Below are 24,626 nucleotides of genomic sequence, written 5' to 3' on the forward strand. Positions count from 1 at the left end.
CAACCAATGAGCATTTGGAACGTACGCAAAAATAGTCCTACGCAGAAATTACCCCTGTTCCTCATAGTGCTGTGAAAAAAGTTCTCATCTTATTTAAAAAATTTAAACAGTTTCTGAAAGGAAAAACATTTCTGTACATTTTATAGGTGCATTTTGCTTCTTGTGATGTGAGGCCTAATCTCCATAATGATTTTTAAATATACCCCTATCTTGTGAAAACACTGGGATTTCCCATGCTATTTATAGACCCTTCACTTCTGGTGACCAGTACTGCACTGCAAGTCTGCTAACCCCACATGCCATTCTGAGGATTGTGAGCTGACATATGTAGAATCATGCTGATATATAGTCCTCTGCAGGTTAAAGTTAAGGTAAAGTCCAGAGAAGCCATTGAATATTGTGAAATTAGCATAGAAGCCTATGGAAAGTGGAATTGGTGGTTTTTAGCCTTAAGTTGAAGCCATGGCAAAATGAAAAGTTTCTTGAAATAGCTTTAAACTACTTGAAGATCTTGTTAACTTTGCCATGAGAGGAATACACTACAAAAATCCTTCAAAATATGCATTTTTTTAAGTTATAGGTCCAAATTATGGAAAATTGGTCTTTTTGGCTGATTTTCATGTCCTATCTTGTAAAAAGTGTAAAAAATTTAGTAAAAATATCAAATATTAAACTTTGAGGGCTATATTTACCTAAATATGGTGGTAATAAGCACTTGAAATCAAGTTTTGTGTAGATTTGAGCAAAAATTAGGTTAGAAATGAGGAAAAACTCACTTTCATTACTGCGGCTAAGGCCATATCAGCATTCCCCTATGGCAACATGGAAAATCCATTACTGAGTACTTTTTTTGCTTTAGGTGCCCTTTACTGGTCATGTTTTAATGTGAAAACACTGTATTTACAAATGTAAAGCCAAATATATCACCTTTTGTGAAAATTTAAAGATTTAGGATTTTTGACATGTGATCAAGAAAAAGGGGGAGGCATGTCAGAAATAAATTTTTAAAAATAGACCAATTTCTCAGAAAATGATTACTTTTAAAACTATTTCTTCATTAATATTGTTAAAAAACAAGTTGTGATTGATATTTTTTATTTGAAAAGTCAGAAAAAGTTCTTTGCAAATATTTAATGCATTTATGTATGGTAGAATATTGTCACTTTTTTGCTCGCACAACTTGGTTACCCTATATTTAAAAATCAAATATTTAAAAAAGTGCTTGTCACATTTCACTGAAACTTTGCAAATGCATTCAGTATGTGTGTAGGAAGAAACCTGTATAGTTATTTATTTTTTCTAAGACAAAAAGTGACTCTTTAGGTTACAGACCACCAATTCAACCAATGAGCATTTGGAACGTACGCAAAAATAGTCCTACGCAGAAATTACCCCTGTTCCTCATAGTGCTGTGAAAAAAGTTCTCATCTTATTTAAAAAATTTAAACAGTTTCTGAAAGGAAAAACATTTCTGTACATTTTATAGGTGCATTTTGCTTCTTGTGATGTGAGGCCTAATCTCCATAATGATTTTTAAATATACCCCTATCTTGTGAAAACACTGGGATTTCCCATGCTATTTATAGACCCTTCACTTCTGGTGACCAGTACTGCACTGCAAGTCTGCTAACCCCACATGCCATTCTGAGGATTGTGAGCTGACATATGTAGAATCATGCTGATATATAGTCCTCTGCAGGTTAAAGTTAAGGTAAAGTCCAGAGAAGCCATTGAATATTGTGAAATTAGCATAGAAGCCTATGGAAAGTGGAATTGGTGGTTTTTAGCCTCTATAAGGACAAGATATAAAATATTTTATTCTGTTGAGAACATGTTTTGGAAAGTTTTTTACTGAAATAGACATTTAGTTCTCTTTTTCCTTGGCCTGCAACAACAAAGCTTGAGCTTTTTCTGAGTAATTACAGAATGTATTTAGGTATGAAACAGGATTTATATGATTTACAGACACCATAACATTCTACACTGTAATAACAGTACTATGAGCTAAATTACACTGAAAGTGTGAGCAAATTGATGAATTGTAGCTAAATGTACTTGAAAAATGTTAACTACAAGTACCAGGAATGGTATTTCTTTTTTTTTAATTTCTTTAGTTGTAGACCAACCGTTTCCATTACTTTACATGTTAAAAAAAAGTAATTTTCAAAGTCTCACTGTGAATTCCCTGGACAAATGACATCTTAAAGTTGCATACCGTTGCGAAACTTGGAAAATAAGGCTTCCAAAATCATTATGCTAATAGTACGATGATTGTAGAAATTCTTCACAAAATTTACTTGAATAAATAAAACTGAAAATCCACATTTTACCTGTTCTGCTAACTGACAGCATGGAGGCAAATTACTCACACATGTAAACAATATTCATACACTTTTGTAGTTAATTACATATATGATTTTAAAGTACACATTCTCAGCTTTATTTTGACTACTTTTAATCATAATACACACAAATAATGCACTTACAATGCATATGTCTAGGTTCAGTGTGTTTCTGGTACTACATAGGGGGTGGCCATTTGACCGGGAAGTGGTTAGTGAGACCTTAAAAACATTTTATGAGTTTTTATGTTTTTCTTTTTTTACATTTTATGAAAGCTTGTGGTATTGTGAGTCTAATAAGACCAAAGCTATCAAAATCAGACATAGGACTACAAAGAAATGGTCATTTTTATATCATGCCCCTCAGTGATATTTTCCCTAAATTACTAAAAAATTACAATTTTAACTAACTTGTCACACCAAATTGATACCTATGAAAATTCAAGAAGTTGTAATAGTAAATATCATTTATCATTATGAAAAAAGAACAGATTTCAACAATTTATATCATACCTAATTCATTACTGTGTGATTCTAAGTCTGTGCTGTGTGACTATTTGAGTACTTTGAATATCCCAAGCAGTGATGTTGTGTATTTCATGGATGACGTCAAGTTATGAGTCACTGTTACTGATAAAAATCTTGTTGCTATGTTGTGTTTTAAAATACCTTGCACAATGCACCACTTAAAATATAGCCAGATTACCAATATCACTATACTGATTTTATGGGAAAATGGAAATAATGACCAGGAAAGGCAATTTTCCTCAAATTATGCATTTCTCTGAAATATGCCATAATTTAATTTATGGTCTCACTAATCACTTCTAACGTTTCCATTACTGTACATGTTAAAAAAGTAATTTTCAAAGTCTCACTGTGAATTCCCTGGACAAATGACATCTTAAAGTTGCATACCGTTGCGAAACTTGGAAAATAAGGCTTCCAAAATCATTATGCTAATGGTACGATGATTGTAGAAATTCTTCACAAAATTTACTTGAATAAATAATACTGAAAATCCACATTTTTACCTGTTCTGCTAACTGACAGCATGGAGGCAAATTACTCACACATGTAAACAATATTCATACACTTTTGTAGATAATTACATATATAATTTTAAAGTACACATTCTCAGCTTTATTTTGACTACTTTTAATCATAATACACACAAATAATGCACTTACAATGCATATGTCTAGGTTCAGTATGTTTTTGGTACTACATGGGGGGAGGGGGGGTGGCCATTTGACCCGGAAGTGGTTAGTGAGACCTAACAAAAGAGGCTTTCAATATTTACATGTTAAAAAACTCAGTGGGATAACAATAAAAATTCTGCTTTTTTTGCGTATATCTTAATTCACTATGTAAAAATGCTGTAAATAGGTACATTTTAAACAAGATAATGAGAGGTCACTGGTTACCATAGTATCATATGGTTTTGATTTATTTCATAAAACATCTGACAAAAGGTATAACTTATTTTTGATCAAGTCAAATGACACATCTGATTAATTACCGGTACCCAGAAATGCCTTTTTACCTTCACAATTGTAATATTGAAATGCATATGTACATGAAATGCAAACAAATTGTATTTCATTATTGCAAACATATTTTCGAATAACCAAATTTAAAAAAAAAAGAAAAAAAAAACTGCCAACACTGACAATCTTGTTCTGACTACACTATAAAATCTAAAAGGTTTATGGAATAAAAATACTGTTGAAGCACAAATACATTTTGATCACATAATATTAATAGTGTTATCATATTTGATCATAGCTAGTTGCTGATAGGCTCCTTCTGTATATCCTGGAGAAGAAAAATAATGAAAATCCCCATTTCCATGTCATAAAACACCAAACCATTGTCAAGTAATAACCAGGTCCATCAATTATCAAACCTGTAACATACATGTACAATCTGATCATATTTTCTGGTGAAGGGAAGACAACTCACTTTATCAATCTCTGTTACATGGTATTTTAACAAATAATACTTGTCATGTGTATAGGAGAATGAATGGACAAAATATTTTTTTATGTAGGTACAATACTAAATGTGTTCATTTGTATTAACTAAAAGGTAAACTGAATATGTTGGGAAATGTTCATGACACAAAAAACAGAAGGCTCTTTACAATCACTATAAAGAAATTAACTAAGTTGTACAAAACCAACCAATACTAAATAAACGACTCCGTGGTTTCATGAGAATGGGTACTAGTCTACCATTCAAATGCATAGAGATTTGTTACTTAGAGATTGATGAGTTCAGTATTTAAAAGCACAACATCATTTTGTGTAAAAGTGCCAATAAAAAATTACAAATATCTATTTCTACATGTTAAAAGTGTAAGGAATAAACAAGAAATAGAAAATTTTGCATTGTAATGCAGCATTTCTAAATCCTGGAAGTAAGTAATAAAATGCAGATTAACCTTTGGATTTCAAAATGTTCTACATCAAAACTTCCGGTAAGGAAAATTAAACTAGAACAAGACTTATAAACCCTATTGAATTGCAAAAAAGGGAGATAACCAAAATTAAAAAAAAAAAATGATTTTGTACTATCGTATACTACACTGTATTTAACATTTTTAAAACCAAAAATACTCAACCTTGATAAATCTCACTAAAGTGTATGTACTTGCCTTGATTATTTTGAATTGCTAGCGCCAAATAAACTGCAAAACTGACAACACCAGCTAACTGTATAAAACATCCTGTTAGCATCAATAGGTGCAGAGATGATAGTTTACCGTCCCATTTATTCTTTAATTGCCATAAATGAACAAAGAAGGTTATTAAAGCAGCCAAGCCTATAATTAAATAGAAATAGTGGCTATGAATCTGTGAAAATAAAAACAAGAGGTCCTCGAGGAGCCTGAATCTTTCACCTGACAAACCATACCCTATTAACTAAGTAAGTAAAAGTATCATGCTTTGTTACCATGTTTGACAAAAAATTGCTGAAAAAGAGTATATATTGAAGAATGCTGTAAGTTCAAAAGAGTACCTAAGGAACTGTAAAATGTTGGAAATACTATCCAAGTAGTTTTAGAACCTATGGAAAAATCTGGGCAGGGGTCCCCCATGCCCTGTTATTCTACCAGGTCTGAGAGGGCATTAGCCTAGTATAGATTTGCTGAAAAAGAACATACAATGAACCACAGCTATCCAAAATTTTCATCATGACCATTCATATCAAGAGACCATGTTTACTATATAAACCAATTATCGTTGAAATCAAAGCAAGTATAAAAATTAGCGGAAAAATGGCCGTCAAGAACAATCTTTCGTCATCACCATTCAACTTAAAACACCTAGTTTCCTATCGATGGAATCTGAGCAACTGGTGAAAATGTTGGCTAAATTCAACAGTTTTTGAGTTATTTGCAAAAAAACTGTATTTCCACCCTTTTGTTCTATATTTAATAACAGTGTCTATGTTTTTTCATCTATCAAAAATCCTAACGGTCAGGATACCCTAAAAAACAGTAAAACCAACTTTCATTAAATTGTATACAGTAGATTCTGAGAAGAAGATATTTTAAAATAATAACATCAAAAACAGCAAAAAAAGTGCAAAAAGGGCAATTACTCCAACATGGGTCAACAGATCATCACCAAAATTTCATTACAGATATATCTCATCATGCTGAACACTTTTACCCATGTCAGAATTGGTTAAACCTAACAGTTTTGGAGACACAAGGAAAAAACTGCTGTCTGACCCCTATGTTCTATTCTTAGTAATGGTGGCCATGTTTTTTCACCAACAAAAATCCAAACAGTTATTTTGTGCAGAATACTCTAAAAAACAATCATTTTAAGTTTCATCCAAATCCATTCAGTAGTTCCAGAGGAGAATATGTTTGAAGAATTGTTAATAAGGAGGACGACAGACAGACACCAAGGGATGGCAATAGCTCTCATGGCATATGGCAAGGTGAGCTAAAAATCAGTAGAAACCATTTAATAATATCATATACCAGTACATTGCTTCATTTATGGAAAAAACTCTCATATTTAGTATCATATTTAAGTACATTGTAGATCATATAAAATAAACAAAAAATCAGATACTTCATCACAAAATTATACTTTAACATAAAGGCAATCCTTTTCAGATTGTTCAAAACACAACTTTTTATGGCAAGCCCCTGTGGAATTCATTCCCCATTTATTGATATTAATATATATTTAATAACATGTGCATAAATGATTTATTGATATCAATAAATAGATGAATTACTACCATGTTGATAAATCATTTATTGATATTATTAATAAATTGAACGGATTATAAACATGTTAATAAATATCAATTAATGCGTTAACAAATCTTATTCCGGATAATGCATACCCGGCAACTCATTAAAAATTCATCTAATTATTGATATCAATAAATAATTTAATAACATGTTTATAAATATTCATTGACTTGTTGATAAATCATTTATTCGTATGAATATTTATTTACTAATGTGTGTATAAATGTGTTATATTTATTGATATCAATAATTAATCCTTAATATCAATACTTCATTTATATTTTTATTGATTTATTGATATCAGTAAATCAGTAATAAATTCCACAATGACTTGACATAACTTTCTCTTACATAGATCTTTGAAGTACCTTCCCAACCCTGATATTCAATTTTCCATAATTTAAAATAGTGATCATATATATGTGTGTGTGTGTGTGTGTGTGTGTGTGTGTGTGTGTGTGTGTGTGTGTGTGTGTGTGTGTGTGTGTGTGTGTGTGTGTATACTTAAATCACATTATTCACGACATAATACTTTAGTCTCTGTTTCTGTAGATCTGTTTCGGCTGTAATTAAAAGTGACAGAAACAGATAACATTTTATAACGTAAAGTTAATTTAGGCGTACACTTTGATGAAGTTAATTCCTGTAAATCGAAATTTATCCAAAAACATAATCTATATTTTTAATGATAGCAGTAAATTGCGTGTATGCATTGGAGGCAAAATAAAGCTAAAACAATTATTTTTCATCGATTTCACAATTAGTACTCCGAGACAGTCCCCGGTCGGCCAGTGTCATAAAGTAGGATATGAAACGCTTCGTGTTTTATAAAGTTATTTTAACTTTATTACCCGATGCCAGTCCCCACAAAGCCGCATTCCAGTTGTGTAATTTAAATCCAAAAACAACCAAAACAGAAACACCTATCAGAAATCCAGTAAAACTATATGCAAGTCTAATTTTGGGACCGCAGGCAGAACATGGATCTCCTTCACTCATCATTTACCCGGAGAAGACAGTTTCACCGTCATTGGATATAGAATTACTTTTCGACTGGTTTCTTAGATGCATGAGCTATCAGTTTTCAGTTGTCACAATTATTTGAACCAGTTTGAGAAGATGGAGAGGTCAGCATCAGTTACAAAAATCATTTTGCATGTAAATTAATCGATTTCTCCTAACAAGGCCCATACAAATTTATTCTGCCTTGTTTTTCTCATATTTCATAATTCTGTTTACCAGTACACCATGGATAGATAGAAGATATTAAGGAAGTTTTTGGTTTAAGTGTTCAAATACAATGTACATGAACACACACTTGTCATTTTGCTGATTTTGCTCCAGATGACCCAGCCCATTTGTCTCCAAATAACTTTCTGGTGTCAGAGAACCAATGTAATTTTATTTTATGACATCAATCAGTAATCTTTCTGCTGAAGGAGAGTTCAGTATCAAAACAACAGGAAAATAATTATTTCATCAAAACTAATGGCATCCACAAGTGTGAATATGTCTGTTACTGTGTTAGTAATCCATGTACATCAGGGTTGACATTTATTTTCCATTGATTTGTTCACACATTCTCCATTTGTTCTAGTTGGAAAAAAGAATAAAATTCACTTAGCTTTTACAAAACCCTCGCTATCTTTAATTTTGAGTAGTGCAGTCAACAATTGAGATTCACTTTTCTGAACATCCGGGCTCTTTGTGATCTGTAAGGTTAGTGAGGTGATGTTTAATGCTTTTGGTTCACTTATATAGAACCCTGAAAGCTATTTCAAAATTTGTTGTAGCTACTATAAATGTATTCATTTTCATGGCAGCTAATTTTAGCAGTTTATTAAAAGTCAACTTGTTGGCTGGTATTAATTTTTGCGTTTTTTTAAGGTTGAAGAAATGAAGTTTTTCAATAGTCTTGGAAGTGTTTGATTCCTCTTATGATCATTTATTTTACCGTTAATATTTCCATAAATTTATGACGGCCGTCATTAGGACATTAACAAATGGACAAGGCCACATATATAGTTTCCTATGGACATTTTAATCTAACAGTGTATTCTTAGGTAAAACTAAAAAGAACTCACTTATTTTGCCCAAGCTGTAGCTAATTGTAGGGATTAACTTTTGACACTTTAATTGTATGTTTACGCATTAACTTTTTATTGACAATTCTCAGCGTGTGTATTTAACGGTAATCTTTTATTGGTGATTACATGTACCTGCTGTATGTGTTTGACACTTACATTTTATTCTTTTTGTGAATAGCATGTTTGCACAGTATTGATTTCTATTCTTTGATGTGCACTATGGCCATTGTTACAAATTATTATACATGTGTAAACAAGATCATAATTTTAGAAATTATAACCCACATGCTTTTTTCATATATGTTTTTATAATAGATTTAGTATAGATTCATACTTGATTGCATGGAATGATACAACCTTTACACAAAATGAAGTTTCTATTCAAAATTGTGGAAACTATGATTTTAACGGTCAAAAGACTTCGTAATGTGAATATATTTTCGTGGGTAATAATTTTTCGCATTCTTGAGGCAACCATGAAAATATCGAAAATTAATATGTTTACAGTATATTCTTTATAAATAAAAAATCTTCTGTTAAAGGACCCTTTAAACAGATAATCGGGAGCATTTTAAATATTAGTTTCTATATTTGAAGATATTTATGATTGAAAAAAAAAAAAATCTTCCCATCTCAGCAGATGGACTTGGTAGTGCTTAATGGCTTCTGGTCAATTTAAATTCCTTCAATTAACCAATCAAATTAAAATGTGACATCAAGATGAGAATACATGTAGTTGGAATAAGGCTGTGGTATTAATACATGCTTAAGTATTATATTTACATATTCACAAAATTAAGAAATGTGCACTTTGCATCTATGTGTACTAATGTAGTCTTAATTTCCTCTGATTGAAATTCTTTGTTCAGTTGTTGCTACTAAATTATGCTTTTCAGAAATGACAATTTCTGCAAAGCACTTGAGTCAATTTACATGTAACGGGAGAGGATGATTTGACTCTCAATTTATACTCAGCCACTGAGGATCGAACCCTAGACCGCTCGGTGACAAGCCACTGACAAACCAATTTGGCTAAAGAATATATCCTTTAGCCAAGTCAATTAAATGGCTATTTAAATCTCACTACCTACTACAACGCAGGTACATGTAGGCTGTCCTGCCACATCCCCCCCCTTTAAAAGTCTTCATACCACAAATGACTCTAATACTCGCTCATCAGCTAACCAAACCCTGTGGGTTTTTTGGTAGGCGCTAAATGTAACAGGAGAGTATGATTTGACTCACAAAATTATACTCCGCCACCGAGGATAGAACCCTAGACTGCTTGGTGACAATCCATTGACAAACCAATTCGGCTAAAGAATTAATCCTTTAGCCAAGTCAATTAACTGGCTATTTAAATCTCACTACCTACTACAACTCAGGTAGGCCGTACTGCCACAGACAAATTCCCTACATTTTTCTTATGACAAAAAAAGTGTGTGTGTGTGTGTGTGTGTGTGTGGGTGGGTGGGTGGGTGGGTGGGTGGGTGTGGGTGTGGGTGTGTGTGTGTGTGTGTGTGATATGTTATGACTACAAATACGTGTATGTCAATGTTCAACATCTTTTGTACTTATAATGTGTAAGCATTGGTTTCCAGACAGTAATTATATACATGTACATTGTAGTTTAAGTAACTGGATTGGAATTTTAATTAACTTGTTTCTTATGATGAAGAAATAATTTGGATCGATTTTAGGGATTTCAGTGATCCCAACCATTTACAAAACATGCATCTGTATTAAAATTTAAAGTGTTTATTGCTAATTTCATATTCCAATTTTAAAGAGTATTCAAGGTTCTAACTGAAATAAAAAGAAAGTAATCCAGGGACAAGTCAGGGAAAACTAAATGTATGACATGTTGAAGAAATCTGTTCCCATGGTGCAGATGGATACATCATAACAATCCACAAATTCATGGCAGTTGTGGCAAGCTCTGGGATAAATTATTAGTTGTGATATGAAACTCCATACTCAGTTGCTGAAGGGATGTTGCCAAAGATGAATGGAAAGTTGACAATACAGAATGAAAAGTCCTTCCATTTGTTGTACAGTTTGGTCAATAGATTTCCTTTTGCACTGATCTCTAAGTGTAGGTCATAATATGAGGCTGACTTCACAGTGTCTGTAGTATCCTTTATCTCAAGTTCTTTGGGGTAGTTTTGATGTATAAAATCCCTGAAACTAGGACTTTTTAACAATGATAAAACATCATCTATGTAGTGGAAACTGAGATCAAGTCATCTGGATAAATGATCTTCCTTCCTTTGGGTCAGATCAGCCTTAAAGTCAGAAAGTCAGTCTCATAAGAAAGATTGAAGGAATTGGTCACCAAGTAGAGGAGCAAAATTTATTCCCATTGGAATGCCGACCGTTAAAGAGTTTTGTTTTAAAATCTTTAGTATACATGTAGATCTAGCTAGACTTGCTACTAGTCCTTGATTTATTTTATTTAGTTGAAGTTTCTTTAAAAAATGTTTCTATGTGAGAGATATTGGTAGAGTACAGTATCTAGAACTAATACCAAAAGAAAGACTTGTATTAAGTCTAAGATCTGGCTTTAATATATATGATAAATATTTTTTTTATGTGTATGGTTATCAGAGAATAATCAGGATAATGATTTTGTTATATGAGGGTCAAAATTTAGGATATAAAAAAATCATATTTATCTTTTGAAGCTTTAGAAGCAGAAACAGAACTCATTTTATATAGAATTGCACAATAGATTCCCCCCATGCAATTGTAAATTACATTTTACTGCTTGTTGAGGAGTTGTTTTTTTTTTTTAATTGTAATTTTATGAACAGATGAATTTTTTCTTCAATTTTGAGCATGTATCTCCCACCCTGTAATAGAGCAGGGTTTGAAATTACGAGGGGCCCCCTCACTAATGGCCCCTAGAATTTGGTGTGGGCAACTCAAATTTCTACTTAAGGTTGTAAAGAGCTATACATATTGGGTACCAAAATTTAAGGTGTGGGCTTCCAAGCATAAATTTTAGGTTAAACCCTGATGGAGAAATGATGAATTTCATTGTGTAAATGTTGCCCTTACTATTTGGAGTTTGTCCAAGGTGTGCCTTGTGTTATTTTCATACATATTTGATCAACAAATTGTTTACATTTACATTGTTTCCAAATGTCCCAGTTTAAAAAAAAAGTTACAAATGGGGATAAGAAAGTTCAGAAAAAAGGAGCCATCTGTATCAGTGAAAAGAGACCAAATTAAAAAATGGTATTTTTTTGTGAATCTTTTATGATGAGATGATAAGACATCATTAGAAACAGACAAATTTTTGTACCTAAATGATACTGTGAAAATATACAATAAATTACATTCAAAATAATAACAATGAATGTGTTTAAATAGATAAACAAGAGGCTTTTGTATTTTACTGAATGTTTCAGTTTTGAACTATAAATGCTGACACTACAGATTATGCTTTCATCTGGCTTTGCTTTGTTATTTTTTTTTTTATGATAGCCTTGGACTTGGAGTTAATTTCACAGAAATAACACCTTTCCAAACTTTTACACAGACCCAAATAAATTGTTGTTGCATTTGGTTTCTGAACAATAATTAGAGCATATATGTATTGATCACTATGATTTTTAAAACCACATTGTGAACTTGTTTAAGAATTAAGAGCCAAGAAAGCATCAAAAACCAGGATATATTGGTTTCTGCACATACTGACAACAGTGTATGGACCTATACATATTGTATCACTAAGTTCCAACCACAATAAGATTTTTTGGGATTTATTTAGGGAGTTTGGGCCCTAACCAAAATGGGAAGATTTGAAGCAAGCATTTTTCATCCAATCACAAAAATTTAGGTGGTATAATGGTATGGTGCTGTCATTATCAAAAGTAGCCTGGGATGAATGTTATGGGTTGTGATATGATCCAGTGAGAAGTTAGGGGCTGAAAAGGGGCCAGAAAGAAGCATTTTCCTAATGTCTGGATAACTTGAGTGAAAAGGCATGGAAACTGTACCACAGGGTGCCATACTTCAAAAGGGAGACTAGGATTGATTTTGGAAAATGTGACTGGAAGTTGAACCATTTAGGAATAAGGGTCCAAAAGGGGGCCACTCCAGATCTGATCAGATTTTTATCCTGTGTCAAATGTCTTATCTCAATTCACAGCTGTGTCAAGCTTGAATGATGTGTCCTAACTTGCCCTAATTCTTCAGGGTTCAACCATTGTTGTTGTATCAATGTGTTTTCTTTAAACTTGTATAAATTGCTTATTTCTTAACCAATTTAAACGATCTTTTATTTTTAAGTTTTGTATTATTAGTATAATTTTTGGCCGTGTAAGCATAAACTTGGTTTGATTTCAGCAAATATTGAATCATAAGGTTTCATTGAAATGGTGATCTGTGTAGTAAGACTCTGTGTATTTGCCTTGTTTTCATATTGGTCTGAATTTGGGAACTATATATGGAGTCAAAAGAAAGTAAGTGTAGAAAAAAGTTTTTTTTTTTTTTCACATATTCTTTTGTACCTAAATAGAAAAAAGAATGAATGCACAATTGTGTGTTACCTAAATACAAAATAGTTAATACTTTCAGGGATCAATAAAATGTCTTCAGCAAGTGTAATCACACCTTCAAGTAAGTTCTGACAGGCACTGACAAGAAAAATATTAAAATCCACAGTAACAGAATCACAACAATTCTTCAAAATCAAACTGAGTCTCATTAAATCTGCAGTGTAGTTAAACTACTTTTATAAGGCCTTAACCATCCCCATTTTAAGTTCGTCTTTTCTTTTCTTTTTTTTTATTTTTACCAAAAAAATGTTGCACTACAAATTCTTAATTGAAAAAAAAAACAACAGCAAATGTTACATTGAAACACCTGAAACACCTCATCTATTTTTTTTTCTGAAAATTGGAGCTTTTGAAAGAGTAATCATGGGAACCAAGGTTATAGCAGTAATTGAAAGAACGCAACCCAGGGACATAGACCAGACACGGAAAACAGACATACACAACAAAGAACATAAAGTAACTAAAATCATACATACAAAGTAACAAAAGCAAATGAGCAGCTTGAAAAAAAAACAATACAAGAGTGAAACCTAAAGTACATTCAATCCTGTACAATGTAGTTTTAATTGTTTAAGAGTAGTTGGTTTTAATAAAAAAAAGTGATGGGTTCAAGTTAATTATAGTCCTTGATTTTGGCTTTGTAGTATATTGATGAAAAATTAGATACCTATAAAATTAATTTCTTGATGGAATTTGTCAGAAGGAAGATTAAAATTTTTTAATGCACTAGCATGTATTCATTTGAGTTTTCAAGTTGAATTTTAATTGTTTTAGGGCTTCTTATATGTACTGTTTTATGAAACATTTGAATGATGACATATTTATCAACCTTTCCTAGACAATCACCTGACTTTTAGTTGCTTATAACCCAGGGACAGACACACAATTGAATACACAGAAAGGTAAAATAAGACCAGTACATAGCCCAGGGGCAACAACTTTCAATTTAATTACATCTACCATTCACCCAAGCCTACAGCCATTAATCATAGCTTGTGATATCACTCAAGCCCAGGGGTTCACTGGGGTTATTATTGTGACATTTCCCTGTGGGGCATAGTTTTCTATTGGCTATGGGAAGTTCAGATGGTTTTACATGTAAACAGGTGTTGTTCTCCGAGGGCCTTAAGTATTTCTCTTACTGTATTTGAGTAGTGTCAACTTAATTACTTTATAAATTTCTGGGTTTCTGTGATTTGGATAATTATGTTCATATTTACATATATGGAATGTAAGTATACATGTACATGTACATATCATATTTGAATTTCATATATTTGAGATTGGTTACAAGAACTTTAATTTGTTTCTGTTTTTATTTTTTAATTGATTGAAACTTGCTTCATCTTTCTTTCAAATGTGTAGTTTATGACAAAATTTTTTTCTGCTCAGAAGATATCAATATTTAAATCTTCACAAGACAAGACAAGACAATTCTTTATTATAGTCTCACCTCTAACTGACATATTATATATACATTTAAAAGCAATATATATGATTCTAAAAGTTAATAGTTCACATTTGTCTAATACCATTATTATCGATATACAAAACATATACATTTAAAACTTTATGTTGTCAAATTAGAGCCACTCTTTTCAAAGAGTTTTATCACATTCACTGATCCTTAAGTTTATTGGTATATTAGTACAAGATTTCATGACATGAATTTTACAATTTGGTCTTAATGTGTGAAGCTGTAAAAAAGTTATCTTTCCGTTTATTTTCAGTTTATGAAAAATAAAGTTTTCGTACATATTTATGTAATTATTTCCCAAAAGTTTGGATAGGATAAAACTTAATTACAGGAAATGAGATATTTCGCCATGGTCTATATTGGAGGCAGTCATTGTCCTAAAATTAAGTTCTAATATCTTGAAAGAATTTGAATTTAAAAATACTATAAAAATAAGTGAGACCTGTAAGAAGGTACCCTTATAGGTTTGACCACTTTATACTGTGTATTGTCAGTGTGTAGCCCGAGGGTTACATGTTCTATATAGACATAAACAGTTTCATTGACCTATTACTGAATAAATCATTAGTAATTTTTCATTTAAACATGCATTTGATACCTCTAGAATTGGAAATATAGTAATATGTGCTCAAGTTTCTTTTGAAGCTCGATTTTTGTTGAAGTTGATGCTTTTCCTTCAGACTAAGTGCAATAAGGTCATTCGTACTTTTAAATATGATTGATACATAGTTAATACTTAACCTTGTCACAGTTGTGTTCAAATAAAGGAGTGAAGTGAGACATGTTTAGTTATTGTAGTTTTAGATGTGGGTTTGGGTAAAATAATCAAGTTGGTTTTTGAAAAAAAAATTGGTGTATTATTTCAAGTGCATGTAACATAGACAAATATGTTGTACACCCTCAAGTGTTTCCAGGTGAAATTGACTTGGTGGATCTACCTGTTGTCTCCTAGATACAAATATATTTTACTAGGAAAATTGGTTATAATATAAAGCTGTTGATTTTTAGCTACTTTACTTTAACAAAAATCAATGTTCCATGTTCATACTGGTACATGTACAAATGGAACTTGATAAATAACTCTTAGTGCAATGTTTTATCAGCAATATCATTTTTACTTCCTGATTTTTTTTTCATTGCTTATGAATAAAATCTCTGTTTTTCACAATTATAAAAATCTTAGTAACAGTACATTGAATTGTTGTATAAACATAACATAATTCCTTGATGCTTGGTTTGGGCTCTGCCTGTTTGTTCTCTATTAAAACTACTTCAAAGAAATGAAAAAATATTTTCATCTAATCAAAGAATAGATTTTTTTATCAATTTTTTTTATTGTAATTAACTTCAGAAACAATGAAGAAAATACACCCTGAAGTGAGTTATGGTCCTTGATTACATACATTGTATCACAAGTTTAATACTGTACTATAAAATCAGTTCTATGTTTGACGAACTTGCTTGATGATATGATACTTCTTTTACAGACTGAAGACAAAAGAGCAATGTACAACTCATAAACTTATGCCTGATGTGAGTGAAAACTGAGAAATTTCCTGTTCTGACCAATCAAATTTCAGTTGGACTTAAGAAGATGGATGCAGATTTAGTAGATGTTAAACAGTTGTTTTCCAACATGATGCGGCGTGTCCAACCTTGGGTACTGTCACATTTCATCATGTGGTTAGACTTAAAAGTGGCAGAGTATAAAGTCTTGGGGTACATGGTTTTAGGTGAATATAGATTTTCTATATAGTACAATTATTCCATTGTTTGTCACATATCAACCTTTTCCTATTTCTGGTTTTATAAAAATATATATAAAATTGTTTTTCATGAATTTATTCATTACTCAGATACATACGTTTTCAGTGTGTTGCAATTTTTCCTGTGTAGTATTAAATATTTTTTTCAAGGAAAATTATGCATGTTCTGATATTTAAATTAAAAATGTTGTGATGACCTACTCATACTGTACTAAACTACCATCTACATATCCAAAGGATAATACTGTTATAGATATGCTTTCTTGCTTCTGGTTAAAGTTGTAGTACTCAAAGTTAACATCTAGGTTTTATATCTTAATGTCATTTATACATGTTTTGTCATGAAGTAATTGATATTAACTCATGATAAAAGTTTTTGTGAGTTTTAAAAAAGAATGAAATTCAGAGTACACATGTACATAAATGACATGTAAGCTTTGCACAAACATCAACATGCTTTATACATGTGACACCTGGGTTTTAAATCTGGGCCATTACGAGGAAATAAAAATACTTCTGGGAATGTAAGGAAGGCACTACAATAAATTCCAAGAAAGATTCTTTTTGTTTATATTAAGGGAATTCAAGGGAACCATGATTAGAATGTTAATCATAAAGAACACAATCCTTGGACAAGGCAACAACCTGACAAACAAAATAGACACACACAACAAAGAACATGAAATAAGTTCAATAACCACACATAGAAACAAAATTAAATGAGCAACCCAAACTCCACTAAAAGCTGGGAGCTTGGACCAGATGCACCGGTAGGGTAAGCGTTATAAATACCTGCAGAGTTGCTCATAAAATAAGTAGTTGAGTTGTAGGCACTGTTCATGTTGTGCTGAGATTGCAGTGTGTTGAAATGACCTGCTTGGGTCAAGTGACCAAAAGGAATTCCCAGTACCATGTTTGACATCTCTACCAATGATAAAATAAGTAATGGCTTATCTTTCAGACAAGAAATCTGTGTATGACAAGGAACAACTGCAGGCCAATGTACAGCCTAGCCATCCAAGTAGACCTGCAACCAGTTCTCCTGCATCAGCCACATCTAGTGAGCATATGTATGTAGTTCCAACTGGATTATCTGGTGTCCAGAACCCTTCTCCAGGATCAAACAAAGACAATAGTGAAAGTGAGAACGGTTGTGATTTAAAACGTAAAAGTATAACCACAGCTGGTACTTTCATACCAGAGAAAGCAGACATATTTACAAGTGCTGGCAAACTCAGTAAGGAAGCTTGTGAACCTTCTAGTCAAGAAGAAATGAGTCCAGCTGCTACTAGTGCCGAAAATAGAACAGTAGAAAATGGTACTCATGTTAGGAAGCAAAGAAAACCAGGGAAAGTCTTACATAGCATTGTCAATAATTTGAAACAAAACTGTAATAGAATGGCTTCAGAATCTGAGATGTGTGCTGAAAATATACAGTCTGAGTGCAGAGAAAAAGTCAATCCATCAATGTTAAGAAATGAACTAAAAAAACCACCTGTGCATTTGAGTTATAGCTCCTTGATTCGTGATGACAACTCACAGGGGAAACATCATCCAAAAAGTTATCCCACAGGTTTACACCATAACATTGGAATAGAACTTGATACCATTAGAAGAGAAAGGGAACAAATTGAAAGTTCCATACCCAAATCCACTTACAGTAATCAGGATCTTGAGGAATATTCTGGGGACAATACTCCACTTTACAAAAGTCAACAGTTTAGTTCACTTATCTCCCTTTCAAGGTCAAGAGGGCGTAGAAGGAGGTCATCAAATGATGAGATTACATACCCCCTGATCACAACCACATCTAATAAGGAAATGGAAACATCACAAACATTTGATGAGCCTAGGCCACAAAACTTGGCAGATTTTTATTTTGCACAGAATCAGTTGGATGAGCAGTTTGCTGTAAGAAGAGCAAGACAAAATGTTTGTAGAATGTCATCAAAATTCATTGGTGACAAAGAAAGTACCATTATGGACTCAGATTTACCAAAACAAATTGATGAGAATAGTCTCAATACAGAGTTACAATTTAAACAAGAAAAACTTGATAGTGACAATGCAGTATCTAGTACATCTTACAAAGATTCATTTAAATCTACAGAATCAGATCATACTAAAGAAAATGGTACCAACAGTAATGTCTCAAGTGAATCTGGTCGTAGTAATGGTTCAAGTGACAGGGTATTTGTGAAAACAGAACCACTGAATGATGAGGAATATGAACATCCTACATCAATGGGACAGAGTGATAGAATGTCCAATCAAAGCTTTAGTTCTGAAGGAGACACCACTAGTTACCATGACAACTCACTTCAGTATGATTATCATGGTGATGACATAGCAGATGAGTCCTTCACCTTGAGTAATCCGGAACTTTATGGTGAGGATTATGTCAGATCTCCTCATGGAACTCCAGGTTTGTTATTTAAACATGATGAAAGTGTGAAAGAAATTATGCGCTTAGAGTGATCTGTATGTGTACATTTCTCAAACCACAATAAAAAATGTTCAGCTAAAGTTTATATGATATCTGATGATTTATTCTTTATTTCTTAACCACAAAACCACAAACTAATTATCAATGGAATGTAGTATTACATGTAATGAACTTATAGATATAGTGTTCTTTCTAATTTAAATTCTTTGTTTTATTTTTTGAAAATTGATTTAAAGTACAAAAGAATGAAAAAAAAAGAAAATTCATTTATTTAAGTTTAACCTCAATTGTACAATGAATACTATGTATAAATTTCTTGAGCCGTTGATTTATATTATGCTTGTGAAGGTTAAAGTTATAAATTATTTCTACTTTACAGGTACAGATTACCATGATAACAAGTTGATGAGACCAAAGAGTTATAAAAAGAGGCCAATAGCTCCAGCAGCTGATCCTGTTCCAAGGGATCCTTCTTCTGGAAAGTTTGTCTGTGAATTATGTGGAGGAACATTTACCAATAGATCTTCATACTTCCGCCATAAAAGAATTCATGGGGAAAAGAAATACAGATGTTTTCTCTGTGACAAAGCTTTCCACCGGAAGGAACATTTGCAGTCTCACATTCATCGGCATACCAAATACTTTCCATTAAAGTGCTGTAAATGTGCCTTTGAGTCTCACAGTTTAGATGAAGCTTCGGCACATTTTCATGCTGAACATAACACTCAAGACACAAAAGAATCTCCTTAGCTTGCCAGAATACTCAGCTTTGCATCAAAATATTACGTTGTGTTCAAAATGAAATCTCTAGTCAAAGCCTTATTTTAATTTTATACATTTGTCTTTAAATGCTTTGTATGTTACTAAAATGTGCACAGGAATCAATTCAAACATTTTATTTTTTTTATAGAGTTATTTCAATTTTATTATGATTATTTAGCCCTTGATAATGTGACAGGTTTTATAAGGCAAAAAAAATACCTGTGTTTCTGCTAACATGCTCTAGAAAACTAGGGTTGGTAGGTAGGCAAGATTTTTTATTTTGACTGATTAGTTTTTGGAGACACATCCAGACTTTAATAGTACTTGTCTAAAATGTCCCCAAAAAAATTAGGGTTGGCACAAAAAAATTAAGGTTGGTAGAAATAGTGGAAAGATTGGTATTTTTTTTAAGGATTTATGTAGTTGTTCTCAAAATGGGCATTTGCATAATATAGAGATTAATGAAGTTCCTTGTTCAGTTTGAACATGCATTGTATGATCTAGTCTAATCAAATGTGGGATTTTTCTGGAGTATTTTTTAATATATATTAACAATATTAATCCAAAACATGCTAAATATGTGAATATATAATTTATGTGCTTCACTGGACTTTTTGTTACTAATTTTAAGTCCCTGTTCTATAATTTACTGTTTTTTTTAAATATATTACAAGTAAAATAATTTATAAATACATTTCTGTATTTTCAGAAATTTTTGTCTCGTGCACTGTTCCCTTTAATAAGAAATAACTAAGCTGGAGTGTCTTGAAGAAGAGTGCTTGATTTAAACTGCACTCAGTATTATCGCTGTCCATCAATGCTAAGGGCATATGAATTTATAGTCTATGCTGCCACTCTTTTGTCCATCAGTTAGTCCCTCCAAGATTTAGATTTTCAAAAGTAGAACATTGTAAATCATGATATAAGCTTTTGAAAAAAAAACTTAGATGCCATTTTATGAGTGGCTGAATGGTGAATAAATCTGAGGACTCCTAATATGAATACATTTTGTACATTGCATTTATTTCTGAATATACACAAACATATATTTAAACAAGTGCTTCCTTGTAATCAGTTAGATGCAGTCAAATGTCTATGCCATTTCTCTTCCTTCTTTATTTTAACACTTTTAAGCCATGTATTTCTCTGTTAAAACTTTTATTTTATAGACCTGTGACTTTGATAATGAATGGTTCATAGATTTATAGAAGTGATAATGGTTATGAGTGAAGTGATTTTAGTATAAAAGTTTTAATTGAATAACAAGACATTTAGGTCCAGGATTCCTTATTATTTATTTAGGATAAACACATAATAATAACAGCCTTGTCTGGTTCTGGTTTTTTCCCTAGTAGATTAACGACAAAATTATCACAACATGACAAGAGAATGTTAAGGGGAAGGGTAAAGTGTGAAATCTAACCATTACCATTTTGGACCTAAGTGTCTTTGTTACTTGCTTGGGGGATATTGTTTGACATTTTATGAAAATATAAAATAATGAAATGACAAAATACATTTCTTATTTGTTGAAATAATGTCATTGTAGTTGAATAGAATAAAATTTGCATATACATGTACTGTGTGGGTTTTTTTGCAGTTTGTATGCAAAAGATGTTCAGGTCAAGATAATTTGAAATTTTTTATAATTTTAATTGTTGCAGTCTCTTGATAAATGCAAATAACTAAAAAAATATATTGCTGCAAAAATTTTGGGTTTTAAGTATTTATATGATCATTATTGTTCCAAATATTTGTCAACTGATTTAGTTATAAGAACATTAATGCAAATAAATATAAATAATGAATATGGATAAATACAAATAACTAAAAAATTATATTGCCGCAAAATTGTCGTTTTACAGTATTTTATATGATCATTATTGTTCCAAATATTTGTCGATTGATGTAGTTGTGAGAACCTGAACGTAAATAACTATAAATAATGAATATTTATTCCTATGTTTACTCTATGAGTGATAAGATTGTGTACACTGTATGTTGAGGGGAACTTACTATGACCCACCAGAAAGCCACTTCATATTATCTACTTGTTTACTTTGACCTGCGTGTAAAAAATTGAATCAATTTTTTTGGATTATATAACCTCATCATTTACATATACATTTCAGCTCTTTTCATCTTTTTGTTATTTATACATTTGAAAATGTTACCATGGTTACCTACAACCAAGCAAATCTTCAAATGTAATTTTAAAAAATGTTAGAAAATACATGACAGCAAAAGAAAATAAAGGTCACATCCACCAATTTTTTTCTGTCAAAGAGCAAATATGAAATTAGTGGCCTCAGGAGAAGTTGTTTCATCAAGGTTAATTCCATGACATTTCTCAGGAATCAAGAAACGTAATCAAGATTGTATTTTAAGGCTCATGAATTTAAACACTATCAATGCTTGTGTCTTGCCTTTATTATATACATGTATTTTTATATACTGCTATATTTTCAAAGCCCTTGCCAAAATATAAAATCAAAATATAGTTGCCAATTTATTGTTGAAAGTATGTAACATGGTACTAATTATAAATATTGTGTGTAATACTTTATGTTTGGGTACTAATTATTCGTGTATGTTTTTTTTTCACTGTTAAATCACTGTTAGCATTACAATACAAATGATAAGATATCTATTTAATTAACAATTTATATAAGAATCAGACATGGGGTGATTTATACCTGTCAAAAACCCACTGTACTTACTTTTATTTTTTTATTGAGAAACAGTTACAGACCACAGAACCAGTCTTAGCTTGTCGTACAGTTACAGACCACATAACCAGTCTTAGTTTGTCGTTCAGTTACAGACCACATAACCAGTCTTAGCTTGTCGTACAGTTACAGACCACATAACCAGTCTTAGCTTGTCGTTCAGTTACAGACCACATAACCAGTCTTAGCTTGTCGTACAGTTACAGACTACATAACCAGTCTTAGCTTGTCGTACAGTTACAGACCACATAACCAGTCTTAGCTTGTCGTACAGTTACAGACCACATAACCAGTCTTAGCTCGTCGTACAGTTACAGACCACATAACCAGTCTTAGCTCGTCGTTCAGTTACAGACCACATAACCAGTCTTAGTTTGTCACTCAGTTACAGACCACATAACCAGTCTTAGTTTGTCACTCAGTTACAGACCACATAACCAGTCTTAGCTTGTCACTCTGTTACAGACCACATAACCAGTCTTTGTTTGTCATGTGGTTGTTGCACTTTCAAGTTTATGTAGATTGTACCTGAAATTGACCCTTTGCAAGAGTTATCGTTCTTGATTTGGTTGATTTTAGTTGGAGATATATATCTGGTTTCTCAGAGATACAGATCTGCACACTGAAAGGACTATTGATACATATAAGTAAAGCATATGCAGACTAAAAAAAATGTTTCTTTGATGGGTTTTTCAACACCATAAATCACTGTGCCATAGGTAGTGTCTGAATTATATAAACTGATACTTAAGTTTAGGACCTCGCATTGTGGATACTTTACATCAATTAGAGAGTTTTATGATTGTTTCTTTAACCAATTCTATGATTTCTTTGGAAGTATATGATGTGAATGATTAATGGTATTTCTTTGTGCCATAGCCAAAAAGTGGTGTTAGTAGTTATACTCTATTTGTGCTTTGGATTATGGATAATAAAGACAAAATTATTCCTCTGCTAAAAAATCTATTGTTTATGTTTTACTTTTATGCAAGAAAATTGTACTAAACTGAAGTTTGCTGTCAGGAAAAGATTTCTACCAGCCTCTTTGTTACTCTTATTACTATAATATACTGAAGTAATTCTAGTCTATTTTTTTTGCTTTAAGTTTGCTTTAGATATTCTTTTATATATCTCAAGGCTTCACATTAGATAAAAAACAAACTTTCAATCAATTATTAAAATCAAAACATTGAAATTTTTGCTATTTGTCGATTAATACTGTTCATGTTTCTCATGTTTCACTGATTGCTGCTTAAAATTTTAAAATTACTAAAAAATAATGGTGGTTTTATGAAGATGTAATAAGGCTAAAATGATATGCAACTTTAGAAAAACTTCAATTTCTTTAAATTAGTGACAAATTTGTATTGTGTGTCAAAATAATCCAGTTAATGCATGGATTTTAAACAAATGTACACAGTTGTGAAGAAAATATTTTAACTTGACAGAATACATTGTTTTTACTCAAAATATGAATCTTACTTGAAATATAATATGAAATGTAAACAGTTGCAATTTCTTGTAATGTTTTTTCTACTTTATTTTGTTGGTTTTTTTTCACAGCAGGATAAAAAGGCAGAAACTTTATAACTAAGTATGATGACAATTTGAAAGGTGCTCTATTATATTTATAGTCTAAGTTCAGACAAAGTGTTATTTTTTTTCTATTTAAAAATGTCAACCAGAGACATAGGACCTCACATGTATAAACTAGTCAATGTTATTGTTGTTGTTCTTTAACAAAGCATGTTGTGTTTTCAATTTTGAATAAAGTTAGTATAAAGCTTACATTTATAGTATTAATCAATTACATGGATCTATCCCTCCTTGCTACAGGTATACAGCTTACATTTATAGTATTAATCAATTACATGGACCTATCTCTCCTTGCTACAGATATACAGCTTATATTTATAGTATTAATCAATTACACGAACTCTCCCTCTTTGTTACTGGTATAAAGCTTATATTTTTTGTATTGACAAATTACATAGACTTCTCCCTCTTTGTTTCTGGTATAAGGCTTTTATTTATAGTACTGATCAATTAATTGACTTCTCCCTCTTTGTTACTGATACGTTTGTCACTGACTCTTGATGGTTAATACTTTGCAAGAATTCATTTAGCGTTGGATTGTTTCACTGCAGAGAATAATGCTGCATATTTGATA

The 24,626-nt window shown here is 31.7% G+C and overlaps 2 protein-coding genes across 3 annotated transcripts; one reads left to right on the top strand and one right to left on the bottom strand.

Annotated features, from left to right (window-relative positions):
• Positions 1-3,751: 3,751 nt before the first annotated feature.
• Positions 3,752-7,641, bottom strand: LOC148611407 (heme transporter hrg1-A-like). Its single transcript, XM_088591946.1, has 3 exons — positions 7,476-7,641; positions 5,002-5,169; positions 3,752-4,251 (listed from the first exon to the last, which is right to left on the bottom strand). The coding sequence occupies exons 1-3, from the start codon at positions 7,624-7,626 to the stop codon at positions 4,115-4,117; spliced, it is 456 nt and encodes a 151-aa protein (XP_088448072.1). The 5' UTR covers positions 7,627-7,641; the 3' UTR covers positions 3,752-4,114.
• A 28-nt stretch (positions 7,642-7,669) lies between these two features.
• On the top strand, positions 7,670-24,244 carry LOC148611408 (uncharacterized). 2 transcript variants are annotated; one of them, XM_088591948.1, is made up of 4 exons: positions 7,670-7,751; positions 16,241-16,486; positions 17,481-18,944; positions 19,345-24,244. In XM_088591948.1, exons 2-4 carry the CDS (start codon positions 16,348-16,350, stop codon positions 19,713-19,715), a joined length of 1,974 nt encoding a protein of 657 aa, XP_088448074.1. In that variant the 5' UTR covers positions 7,670-7,751; positions 16,241-16,347; the 3' UTR covers positions 19,716-24,244. The 2 variants fall into 2 exon arrangements, with proteins under 2 accessions (XP_088448074.1, XP_088448073.1); XM_088591947.1 differs by having other exon boundaries at positions 7,717-7,782.
• The last annotated feature ends 382 nt before the right edge of the window (positions 24,245-24,626 follow it).

Source organism: Perna viridis, chromosome 7 (genome assembly GCF_037379345.1).
Source record: "Perna viridis isolate PV_CMFRI_1.1 ecotype Kerala chromosome 7, ASM3737934v1, whole genome shotgun sequence".
NCBI classification, from domain to species: domain Eukaryota; kingdom Metazoa; phylum Mollusca; class Bivalvia; order Mytilida; family Mytilidae; genus Perna; species Perna viridis.

Excerpts from the sequence above, each read along its gene's own strand:
- LOC148611407 (XM_088591946.1), bottom strand. The coding sequence starts at position 7,626 with ATGATGAGTGAAGGAGATCCATGTTCTGCCTGCGGTCCCAAAATTAGA. Across the intron at positions 5,170-7,475 it reads TTTGTGGGGACTGGCATCGG|GCTTGGCTGCTTTAATAACC; the intron begins GTAATAAAGTTA and ends ATTTAATTATAG. Across the intron at positions 4,252-5,001 it reads AGCAATTCAAAATAATCAAG|GTTTGATAATTGATGGACCT; the intron begins GCAAGTACATAC and ends TGTATGTTACAG.
- LOC148611408 (XM_088591948.1), top strand. The coding sequence starts at position 16,348 with ATGGATGCAGATTTAGTAGATGTTAAACAGTTGTTTTCCAACATGATG. Across the intron at positions 16,487-17,480 it reads CTTGGGGTACATGGTTTTAG|ACAAGAAATCTGTGTATGAC; the intron begins GTGAATATAGAT and ends CTTATCTTTCAG. Across the intron at positions 18,945-19,344 it reads ATCTCCTCATGGAACTCCAG|GTACAGATTACCATGATAAC; the intron begins GTTTGTTATTTA and ends TCTACTTTACAG.